At 33.2% G+C, this 13,133-nt stretch overlaps 1 protein-coding gene across 5 annotated transcripts; it reads right to left on the bottom strand.

Annotated features, from left to right (window-relative positions):
• Positions 1-400: 400 nt before the first annotated feature.
• Positions 401-6,724, bottom strand: LOC134533198 (uncharacterized). Of its 5 annotated transcripts, none has more exons than XR_010075264.1 (7): positions 6,211-6,722; positions 5,536-5,678; positions 3,917-4,171; positions 3,567-3,838; positions 2,238-2,374; positions 1,943-2,146; positions 401-792 (listed from the first exon to the last, which is right to left on the bottom strand). XR_010075264.1 is itself a non-coding variant. In XM_063370574.1 (6 exons), exons 1-6 carry the CDS (start codon positions 6,432-6,434, stop codon positions 679-681), a joined length of 888 nt encoding a protein of 295 aa, XP_063226644.1. In that variant the 5' UTR covers positions 6,435-6,707; the 3' UTR covers positions 401-678. The 5 variants fall into 5 exon arrangements, 3 of the variants coding, with proteins under 3 accessions (XP_063226644.1, XP_063226642.1, XP_063226643.1); XR_010075265.1 differs by having other exon boundaries at positions 3,962-4,171; positions 6,211-6,718; XM_063370574.1 differs by lacking the exons at positions 1,943-2,146; positions 2,238-2,374 and having other exon boundaries at positions 3,567-3,697; positions 3,773-3,838; positions 3,962-4,171; positions 6,211-6,707.
• Between the last annotated feature and the right edge of the window lie 6,409 nt (positions 6,725-13,133).

Raw genomic sequence — 13,133 nt, 5'->3', positions numbered from 1 at the left:
TTTTCTGCATCTGAAAAAAAAAGTATTGTAAATTATACATATGGCTGTCCATCTAAGCAATCTGGAAAAGACTAAGGATTGAAGGTTTAATAAAATTAACAAATTCAGATGAAAACATTTAAAAATGAATTTTCTTCTTTTATTTAATAAACCCCTACCATTTTGCCGGTTAAGGCCACAAATAAAAATATGGTTATATACATTTTCCTGAGTATACTTATTAGACAAAATCATAATTTTATGAACAGTAAAATTGTGGTGAAGAATTGACAGTAATTTCTATACCACTTATATGCATTATTTATTTGTGGCCCTGGATGGGGACTGGCTTTTTGTTTTCCAAGTAAGTTCACTGAAAAATGAAGACACACAACAAAATAAAATGTTTCACATACACCTATACGAATCCAGAAATGAAATTTATTATTAATTTCATAATACGTGTAATATAAAGTTAATACATAAAGTTCCAGTAATCAACATACTTAATGGGAATGCATAAAAGAAAAAAAAATGTTTCAAACCCCAATACTTACAGTTGCCCAGGTGTTTATTACATACAGACCTCAATAAGAACACCCGGGTAAATCATCAAGAGGAACTGCCAGTACTTCACTGTCTCCATCTACTTGCTGTGTCGTAACCTCAAATTCTTCGCTGTCACTGTCTTCACTTGAACTATCCTCGCCGAGGTGGATGATGAGTGGAGGAATGGTGCCGCTGTCTATGTGGACTTCTCTCTCCCAGTCTGCTTGAATTAGCTTCTCCACGTGATCCACACACCTCGCCCATCTAAAAAAATTAATGTATACAGTAAAACCTCTATATAAATGACCTGTTTATAGCAAAAACCACTCTATAACAAAATATGTTTGTTTCTGTCAAAACGGCATAGTAAACAATGCATGGCATGCTCTTTATTACATACAATTTTGAACTCACTCCACAAGAAACTATTTTTAAACACAACAAAACTCATTTAATGTGTTTTCCTCAACTATCAAAGCTATTATTTAATACTTGAAGTAACATGTTTTGTTTTATGTTATCTGAAAAAAAAATTATAGTGGTTTATTCAAGATATAATAAAGCTGTAAATATTATATATGTTATCAATAAAGGCTTAGAATGCATATGATAAAATATTTATTTCATAAGTTTTGTGTTTGTTTTTGGTTAAAATTTGTCCCAGACAAAAACAGTGAGATATAGCGAAAATTTAATTTTTTGAATAGTTTTGATGATTTACTGTATATGTATTTCACTATAATAACATAACTTTTGAAAATACTAATGTGCAAGAACTACATGTGTAAATACCTATTCAAGTTCGCTAGATGAAAATATTCAAAATTCTCTACGTTGAAATTTTATCTGAATATTGAAATCTGCCTACAGCACTGAACCCACCATAACTTTAAAGTCATTGACACAAGATTAAGCATAACAGAAAGTAATATCACAATTACTAATAAATACAAAACTATTTATGGAAATGAAACAATTGCAAATGGACTGCAATTACAAAAAAAAAAAACCTTGCAAATGTCACCACTGTTAGATCTAGAAACTACACAGATATGTATGAATCACATGGGAATAAAATTACAAACACAAACACAAACACGAACACAAACACATACATGCAACACATTTTCAAAACGACAACTACACAAATACAAACCACTTATTTTTACCAATTGTTTTAAAACTGTATTACTGGTATATGAATATACACAAAATGATAATCACACTATACACACACTAGCACACAAAGTTATCAAAAGGAATGGTAGGACCAGGCTGCTAGGCAACAATACTTACGTATTATGTAAAAATGTATGGTAAGGGTTTTGCTGAAGCTTGAGGAATGTTCTACAGGAAAATAAAACAATTTCTACTTCAAAAGGAATACCCCATTGGTCATGCAACATGAAAATACCTCTCTGGTGTGGAAGCATCAAGAGCCTCTTTCCAGATGGCTGCAACTGCATCATTGTCAAATCTCTTGGCCCGCCCCACGTTACTATTGTAATGGTGTTTACATTGAGCCCAAACTAGTTCGATTGCATTATAGTGGCAGTGATAGGGTGGGAGTCGTAGAATTTCGTGGCCATAGTTACGAGCCAACTCGTCTACCTCATATCTGAAAAGTGTGTTAGAACAAGGTGTATACGTAATTTTTTGCAACTATCTCACTTTTAAAGAAATGCTGTGAAAAAAACGAAATAATATACCGTATTCGGGGCTTGTTTTGTTTAGCTATTCTCAGCAGCTCCACTTTCAACTAATTATTTTCATGTTTTATCCCATTCTTCTCCAGCCACGCGATCAGTGCAGCCTTGGTCCAGTTCGTTGTAGGTGTTTTCTCAACCTACGTTATGCCAACATTTAACTAAATACTCAAGTAGCTGATAAGAATTCATGACAGTAGAACCCTGTTACAATTTTACTGCTTATAAAGTTTTCCTGCCTATAATGTATTATTTTTCAAGTCCAATATTTTCCCTATAAGGACAATGTTTTTAATTCCTGGATATAATGTTTCACAAATTATGCGTTTCGTGCTTGTAATGTTCACTTCATAAAATTTTAGAAGACGAAAAAAATTAAAAGCCTTTGTCTATACTGTCTATGTATATGTGTATGTTAGCAGTTAACTGCCTGTTGACACCCTTGGAAAACAAATAAATTCATAAATTTTTAGCCATTCTGTGTGTTTTCAAATGTATTCACTTCAATCACATGTTCAAGTGGCAAAAGAACTGGACTTAAGCATTTCCACTGTAAACACTGTCGTGAATTATGACAATTTTACAGCAATGAGACAATGTGTAAGTAAAGACAAAGCAGATAGAAGCTGGAAGCACCATGATGTTAAAGAAAAATTGTTTTTGGCTTGCTACAAGCAAATTGGAGCATCAAATATATCTTTATGCAGCTTGTTAAGTCCATTGGCAATAAATCCACACTAAAAAGTACTAAATTGAATTTCCTGCTTATGTTTTTTTTTCTTGTAGCCCCTTAAAAACAAATTATAACAGGGTTCTACTGTACTTATGCAAAGCAAACATGTGTTTTGGCATATTGTCGTAATGAATTTCTAAATTTAACAAAGCATGTTAGTTTAGTGACTAGAAATTTTTTTGAAAATATTATTTTAATTTATTAAGTAGGGCAACAGAGCATTCATAAAGTGGGTCCTTTTACCAAACAAGTAATTATGTCATTTTCAAATGCTGTTTGCAATAAAAAAAATTTATTTGGTATTTCAAACCCTCTACTAAATTAGTTTGCACTACAATGTAATTCAATTACATTATATATATATATATATATATATATATATATATATATATATATATATCTGTGTGTGTGTATTCAATTTCAGCTCAAACATTATAGTTTATAAAAATGTAGTGTAGGCATACTATTAAGATAACAATTATTGCTGGCAAAATGTATTAGTCTCGAATATTCGTACTTATACACAATAATAAACACATGTAAATTTTTCACATTACAATTTGAGCAATAAAAAGACACTGCTTTACCATTGCACATACCTGGGTGCTGTGATATGAAGCATTGTCCATTATGATGACACTGGGTTCCTCAAGATGCACCAACATGTCTTCAAACCACATCAAGAAAGTTTCCCCATTCATCTCGCCATGGTAGTCTGCAGTCTTCTGACCTGAAACAAAAAGTAATCCTGCTCCTGGCACAAAGCCAGTGCGCCCTCCAGCATTAACAACAATAAACCTTTTACCATCTCCAACAGTACGTCTCTTCGCAGATTGTAGACTCTTGTCCTGCCATGACTTTGATACAGTTCCTGAAAAATATATGAAATGGAAATGAAATACTTTGTATTGGACCACAGAACAAATTTTCAAATAAATTAATGCCTTGCCTCTCTGGAAAATCCATGTTTCATCAACAAATATGAAATTGGCACCTCTTTCTTTTTCTTCTTTATACTTTCTCAAGAAATCTATTCGCTGCAATACTATGTTTTCATTCTCTATCAAAGCTTTTCGTCCATCAACAGTTGTCCATGAAAATCCCATCTTCTTTAACAATTTATGAAGACTTGATCTTCCACCATAATAATCTATTTGTCTTTCCCTGATTTCTTTCAAAATGGTGTCGACTGTAACATTCAAACCTGTAAATTTATTGCATACATTAACAATACATGAAATAACAGAGGTACACAAAACTAAGCGAAACCACAACCCCGTAGAAGATAATTTAAGTGCACAATTTACATTTATTAAATAGTTTTAATAAACTTACATTTCAAAAATACTTTTAAATTAATTTAAATTTTGTAGTTTGCTTAGAGGAATTCTACATTGCAGTATTTTTGTCTGCAATGATATGACGATTATATTGCGCGTTTGTATTGAAGTTGTGTAAAACATTAGTATTTCAGCATTCAATTTAGCAATCAATAAGTTACAAGCTCTACACTGTGTTGTAGGTAAATGTTTTGTATCGTGTATCCCATGTGATCCCTAGATCTTTATGCATGAACCTGTACATCCTATTGATCGTGTGGTGCATGCTTTTTTTCATTTATTCAGATCAAAGATCCTGAACATAATCAAATATTGTGGTATAGCAAGAATAATTATCATAAGTTTAATAAAACATATATATTTTCATTATTATACAACTTTAAATCATAACTCATTACTACATCACAGGTTTTTAGTTTTGGTTTTGTACAGGATTTTTAAACGTAATAAATTAGAAAAGCAAGCATCATCAATCACAGGATCAATATTTGCAGGATCATGCGATCAGGATCAATGTATCGAATCGGATACGCGATACTAAACTTTTACTGTTTTATAACCTTCTGTTACTTCATACACTAACACACAGTTTGTCTGGCTAAGTTGTGTTTTCATATGATACTTCATTACAATGAAGTAGGCCTATTGTTTATAAAATAACAATACCCCTATATTTTCTAAAGGGTTAGGCAGGGCATGACACTATTTTGCAATAGAATATATATTGTACTGGACCCTGCCACACAGTACAATTTAGCCAATTAAGTATCCCAATTTTTTTTTAATAACCATGCTTGCTTAGACCACAACTCACTAATTTGTAACCAATTACTGCTAAAGCGCACAACTGGATATTATTGATACTGGAAATAGTCATTATTTAACCTTCTGATACATCATAAAAGTTGAGGTTATTTAATATGTATACTGTGTATAACGATATAAACATTACTTGTAGTTTTAGAATGTAACAATTTTCTTTCTATCTTTAACCTAACCTTAAAAGGACGTGTACCTATTTCATATGTTGCACAATATTCTATATATCAATACCATATCAATAAAGAAACCTAACAAACCACCCAAAAATGTTAAGTATTTTTAAAGGACAGATGATATCGGAAAAAAACTGAACCGGTCAATCTGCATATGGATATATGAAATGAATACAATTAAGTAGGGCCTACCCCAGTTGTATTGAAACTACTCTTCAGTATCAAATTTTTACCTTCAGCGTACATCCTGTAAATTGCATTCCTGATTGCATTTACTGTGAAATCGTCGACTGTGTCAAGTGACTTTCCTTCCTGTGGCCTTTTTTTCCTCTTTTTTCCTGGTGTTGAAACTTCTTCAATGTCTTTCTTGTAGTACCTAACCAAAAAAAAAAAAAAAAACATTTGTCATAACACTTCCGGGGACCCGTTCACAATACGCAGTTAGGCAGTGTTCCAAATATGGCATTTTGTCACAAATATTTGCTTTGTGGTCACTAAATGGAAACATGACAGACTTTGTCCACGAAATTAATGAAGTGTTTTTTTATTTATTTTGTGATCTCCCAAACAGATGAAAAACTAATTAAATGCAAATTATAAAATCACTCCCTTATGTTATAGTTAAACCTATCATAAAGTTTATAAACATCGTTATAAACAAACGTGTATCACACCCATAAAAATACTTGAAAGTGCCTATATTGTTATTGTTAGGACCTGAGTAGGCCTAATATGATTTTAGGTTAACTTTTCAACAGAGACGCCACATGGCGGTGTTGTCTCACACCAAAAAATATAAATTGGAAATAAAACACAAAAAAACTCGTGAGTTAAAACACAGGCCGACAATACTTAGGACACAGTCGATATTTTTTTTACGTGCATGAATACGAAAAAAGCCTACTTACTTGAGAACAGTTGACTTTGCGATGTTGAGAAGAAACGCGGTCGTCTGCGTAACGTCACATTTCTTCAAGTCGCCTTTTCTAATTAAAACATATAAGTTCTGAGCGACGTTAATGATGTCCATCTGACGCTGCGACGAAGTAGCTTTCCCCATCCCGGAACCAATTACCATTACAGCAATCACAAGAACCACACAAAATATCAAAACGATAACAAATTCCATCATTACAATAGTAGATAATAAATAATATAACAAAGTTAAAATACACAATATTAACACAAAATCCTGAAACACAAACTGTACGTTATTTCACGGTCAGTAATATATTAAAACACACTGCAATATGGCGTACAGACTGCAGACTGCAGACAAACTGCTGAAAGAGAAAACAAACAAGTGACTATTAACATTATTAATGCGCGACCACGGTTTCGGCACGTAATATTTTTTTACCGTTAACATAACGTTTTTATTTCACCAGAGATTTAAAAAAATGTTCAAACTTAACAAATACCCAAACAAATTCTTAAATACACGCGGAAAGTCAAAAAATATATATTTTGGCTATGGAACTATTTCGTTCTAATCATTGCCAACACACCACTTCTCTCACTGTTTCATTTACACACATGCGAGATCATTAATATTAATAATATTGTACATAGATAGTTACTTTTTTTGTAAAATTTTATTTAACATCATTATACGGTAATTTAGTGTTAATGCATGTTTAATATGCATATGATGGAAAGTATTTTTGCAAACGAACCAAACATGCTGCATCCTGGTGTGTTTTTTCAAAGGTTCGTTTAAAAAAGTAGGAGGTTACCGTGGATGGACTATACCAGTCAGAATAATTGGTGTTAAGACAACAATTCTCAGGAGCTCCAGATGGTCTGCCACTATCACTAAATCATATGAAAAGACTTGACGAATTGTTCTCTCTTCCTCTATTACTGCAGGAAAAGTTTATACTGGGCGACTTCTCTCAATCATTCCAAAAATGCAAACATCGAGTACAATTCCTGAAAGAATGGGTATTCCTTCAATTCTCCTGAAATATATTTCAGTGATGGGTCTCGGAACAGTTTCGATCTCAGGAATGTCATATAGTTGGGCGAGATGAAGATTAGCACATACGTGTGTCTCGCTGGTCGGAGGTGCCCGGAGCTTAGCGGTGTCCTTGACTGCTGTCAGCTGCTGCTGCGGCCAAGGACAGACCGTCCCCCTGCGAGCAGGCAGCAGTCTCGCTTGGCGGGTGGCGTGTGTCCAGGCGCACCAACACCCATCACCGCGGAGGAGCAGGAGACATCGGGGGAGACAGGAAGGAAACAAATATAGTAATAATGTGGTTGTTGCTTCTAGGACATATTAATGGTTTTGCCAGTTTAAAAACAAAACACACAAAATAATATGTGATCTTTTTTGTATGAACACTGATCATCCTTATCAGTAGTATTCAAACTTCTTCAGCGCTGAAAAACTCATTTTAGATATAAAGCTGGATTGGTTTTGTTTGTTTCTATTGTATGTCAAGTGTTTCACCTTCAAGTGGATCTCGCTTGTTTTATTCACCACGGTCCCACTTTAACGTTAATTGTGATTGTAAATGGAAAGTTTTGTATTGAATTCCAAATATTATTTGAGTTACCGTGTCTTTAATTAAGCTACTAGAATGACTTTATTAAGTGGGAAATCCATTCTAATATTACCCTTAAGCAATTGGTTAGTGTTTGTGAAAATTATATCTATGTACTATTGTTTAAGAGTTCTTGATCTTTGGATAACACATGTGTTCAATAGCCACGTATGTAAGACATTTGAGAATCTATACACGTGGTGCATATATACATATAATTTGTAAGCATAGCTTGTATCCTAATAATTTTAACACTGGGATAACTATTAATGAAAAGCGTACTCTATACTAGTACATATGAGCTTTTTTTATTGTGCGTTTAGTTTATTAGTGTTAATTTTTATATCGATTTGCGTTGTTAATAGGCTATAATCTGTTGATAAATAAGAAATTTGCTGCATGTAATCAGTAATTTCTATTTGCATCTGTTGTGTCAAATTGGCTGCTAGACATACAATAGTTTAAGGAATTATTATAATCCAGAATGATTAAAATCTATTTAATTCTGTATCTATTTAGAATGCATAGCAATCTTTGTACTTATTTTATATTTATGTTGTTTTAAAACTGGGTCTTTAATGCCCATGCTTCAGAACAAAAATACCCCCACGTATCTCGCTCCCTTCTCGTTAAAGAACCCAGTTTGTTTGTTGTTTATCATTGTTCTCCACTATCTTGCGGGATTCTGGTCGCTACACGACCAATGTTTGATCCAAGGAGACTTCAGGATGATTCGTGGACTATTACCATTTGTGTGGTGTGTCTGTCTGCTCAGGGAATATTAAAAACTTTCCCAATATAATACAGTTTTCATCATGGTGTGCATAAAATATTCAAAGATGTGACTAAACAACTTAATTTTGGAAAAGGAATAAAAAGAGGTGGTAGAAGCTACCAAAAATTAACTTACATTTAAGAACATGTTTTTTTTTAGAATAAAGTAGGTTCTCTTTCATATTGCGAGAATGTAGACATTGAAGTGGTGAGTAGGTAAAAAGCTACCACATATAAAAAGATCTGGGAAAAAATACTACTAGTTTATTACATGTAATTGAAATTAATCAAAGAATAATACTTATATACTACAGTGCCTAAAAAAGTTTAAGACCACAGGTTTATTTAAAATAAAATTATACTAGTTATTGTTAGTTATCATTTCATTAATATTTTGTGAATATCTCTACCCAAAAAACATTGCGATGTGACATTTAGTTTCCCATATAATTTTTTTTTTAAATTTTTGATACTTATTATAAAAACCTCCATTTTTAAGTATAAAAAATGTTGTAAATACTAAATCAATTTGTTGATTCGAATATCAATTTTTTCTAGTATTTTAAGATGTGTAGATAATATTGAAAAATTAAAAATGTTCAAAAAATTTGTTTGCATAAAAAATTAATTTTTTTTTTTTTTACATTTTAAAATTTAAGGAAAAAACAATAAAGTGTATTTGCAGGTTTCAATACTGTATAAAGAGACATATTGTAGCTTAAGATAGCAAGACTTTATGGACACCATTTCATAACTTGTACAAGCTATTGATTGGTGCCTAATACTGTCTCGCTAGCTCTATTGACAAAATTTCTATTCTATATGATTCAAGCACTAATTTCCTCTATATGTATACATATTGTGCTTAAGATGCCCCATTGACTCAGTCTAGTCTGTGCTATAAAACCATATTGAGTGAAAAAATACAGTGGAAGTCTTCCGGCAAATTCAAACCACAATCATGCTTGATTAGCAATTTTGTCAGATTAACATACGTCAATTTAGTTTTAACAAAGAAAAAAATAATATACTGTACAATGATACTAAAAAGAATTTCATTCTGACCTACAGAATTAAAAATACAGGTGAGTGTTGGCAGTGTTGAAACAATTATGCAAACGTAACCTCAGAAATGTAACATGCTTGAAAACAGGAAACACTGTACTGTGATGATGAACTCTGAGTGAACTGCAATCACCAGCAATGCAGCACAATAATGTAACCTGGTGGCCTAGGACAACGGGAATCCACTCAAAGCAATCTGAGTGCACACAGCTAGCTTGGCGCCAGAGTGCAGAATGTACCAAAACACAGACTGCCTGATTAAGGACTCTCACTGTAGCTTAGTTATCATATTAAGATTTCACAGTTTTACAGCAATTATTAGAGTCAGTCCTGTCGTCCAAGTTTGAATCGGTACACCGTTTTATGTAAGTTGCTCTTGGTAGCCTAATGAACACACACACAAAGGAAAATTTCAAAGTTATTTGCATATTTTGGGGATGTAAGACAGTACTTTGATAAAATAACACAGACAAAATTAAAAATAATTTACAAGTGGTACATTTTCTTATGAAACGTAGGGCATAAGACTATAAAACAAAACAAAGATTAAGAATATTTTAAAGAAACTAATTCTAACTTGCATTATATGTATGTTGAACAATAAATGTCTGTAAAAAAAAAAAGTAAAATAATACATATTCTAAAATAATTTTTTTTAAATAAATGACCCAGCGTTGTCCGCTTGGTTTGCTGTATTATGAAATTTTCAATATACCAGACACTTTGCCAAATATTGTCTGGCACCTTTGCATTTCCTTGAATGAAGTCCCGCAGTCCTTCCAGATGCACTAAGGTGTAAGAACAGGTTGGTTTTTGGTGGTGCTCTTACTTCACATTCCTCATCCTCTTCATCATCATCATCTACTGCAACCACATCACTGTTGCTTGCTATTGGTTCAGCACTATGAGGTTCACAAGGCAGGACATCACCGTCAGCTTCAACAGTCGTCGTCAAAACTACACGTGATTTTTAGTTTGCCTTGCAAACCTTTCCATGCATTATTGCATGCACCCTCATCCCCAACTTCACCATTATTGCCATCATAACCCTCGTCAGTTGAGGCTACAATGTCACCTCTAAAGACTGCCTTCTTAAAGCAGTTGGCAATAATGGTTGGAGTCCCAACGAATCGCAAGAAGCGGCAAGGAAATGCAGTGCATCTAAAATACACTTTGTATAGTGGAGTTGGGTGTTGCATGATTCATTTTTGTGATTAGTCTGCACACCAGTCTCTTACAGTAATACCTTGATCACACCCTGATCCATGGATTGCAGCACTGAGTGGAATTAGCAGGACAGTGATCCATAAACAAAGTAATGTTCCTGTTCTTTACTCTATTTTGGCATACAGTGAATGCAAATATTGTTCAAAGATGCCACAATTCATCCATGTTGTTTTGTTATTTGTGAAACTACATTGGTAAAGTTGCACATTTTTGAAACATAGTGAATTTTTTGCCGTACCAATTACAAAAAGTCGAAACTTCTCGGACACATCCATGTTGGCCCCCATAATAACAGTCTGCCTCTCCTTGCTTTACTTATTTCCATGGTAAGCCTCTCCTTTTGTCAGAGGCCGAACTCAACATTGAAATTGTCCGGTTCATACTCGGAATTTGAGGTAATAATACATTCCATACATCTATTGATTCTCCACTTATTGCCCGGTACACAAAGCCAGTACTATTCTTAAATTGGTCAAGCCAACCATTTGATGCTTTGAATTCAACTTTCAGTGTCAAAGCAATCTGTTCTGTTTTTTCTTTTAAAATCATGTCACTCAATGCAATGTTTTGTGCATGCTGCTGTTTAAACTATTCAAGCAATGGTTTTTTATTCTCTTCATATTTTCCACTTTTTCTTTTCTTTCATATCAATGAAATATTGCCGGCCTTGTAACGTATTTTATCTTGTCTGGCAACAATGGAGTTCAGTGTTGATTGGTATTCCCAGCTCTTTAGTGATTGCCACTCGTTGAACCTTGGCAATTAACTTTGTTTATAAAGTGTAGCTTTTCTTTTAATGAAATCACTTTGTGTTTAATTACTCTCTTAGTTAACTCCATTATTACGAAACAAAAACCATATTTTGTATCTTTTAAATTAACAAAAACCGTAACACCAGTGCAAGATAGCAATAATGAGCGGTAAAAAAATAAAAATACTACTCTGCAAAAGACAGAGTGCCTGTGGTGCAGCAATCGGTGAGTTACCCATATTGATAATAAATACGCGCAGGTCATCAACCTACCAAAACATGATGCCACCACCGTTGTACAGCGGCGAGCTATCAATACTGTGTCAACCAGCACTGTCTTCATTTTTATACGCACTGCACAGCAGCGGCAGACATTAAACAAATAGAAGTTGTAACATTTGAAAACGTGTCCTAAGAGAATTTAAATGTCGAACAATTAAGTATTTTTGTTTTCTAAATAAGAATAAAGTAATTTTCTGAAGAACCATTCATTCAATTAAAAAAAAAACCATAGCTTTATACTGGAAACTAATTTTACAAGGAACTTCTTACACGGAAAGTAATAACCCAGATCATATGGAGAAAATGGCAACTGAAATATTCGATCCTTTGAGAAGGGAAATCTTATTGTGCGGACACATTTTAAACAAGTTTCACTATACTTATTATTAGTTTAAGCCTCAATGCAATTCCACCCAACCCTTTCTAAAGACTGGTTCTGAATGTAATATACATATGCTAGGTATACATCTGCGAGTACTCGAATTTAACGAGTCGAGTAGAGTTTTTGTGTAAAACTCGAACTCAAAATCAAAACTCGAAAAATTGAGTAGAGTTTTTTTCCCCTCCACTTGCAAAGGTTATGTTTATTGTTTACTTATAAAATGCATCGCAAAGAAAACATATATACTGTACTTGCCTGCATATTAGACAAACTTTTATACAAATTTTCATACGTCACAAATAACAACTCTCCTACAAATGAAGGTTAAAAATTTTTGGCGGGCCTACCTAACCAAAAATGTCTTGAATTTTACTTAATTAATTGCCAGTTATCTAAGTAATTGAAACAAATATTGAACAAATCACCAAAATATTTGATTAAAATAAGTCTACAAATGCACACTGTCACGTTTGTTCAATTACGCCATTAAATGTGTGATATTAACATTAAGTACCGTTTACAATTTTTCCGGAAGTTCCCGTCTCAAATAGTAATTGCGCACGTAAATGTGAATAAAAGACAAATGAACAACAACTTACGAAGAAATATGGATGATGTACCATACCTACAGTACAAGCCCAATAGTTATCGTAAGATAATTACCATAAAAAGAACTAAAGATTCTTTGTAGATACCATAATTACTACAGAAGCATGATAGCTACCACATTTGCACTTTAGTTACTGTAACAACAGAGATGTATTTTTACCTTGGTGGTAATGTATTTATGACGTATTAAAATTA

This window comes from Bacillus rossius, chromosome 6, assembly GCF_032445375.1.
Source record: "Bacillus rossius redtenbacheri isolate Brsri chromosome 6, Brsri_v3, whole genome shotgun sequence".
Lineage (NCBI taxonomy): Eukaryota > Metazoa > Arthropoda > Insecta > Phasmatodea > Bacillidae > Bacillus > Bacillus rossius.
This window is presented reverse-complemented; position numbering and strand designations above follow the sequence as displayed.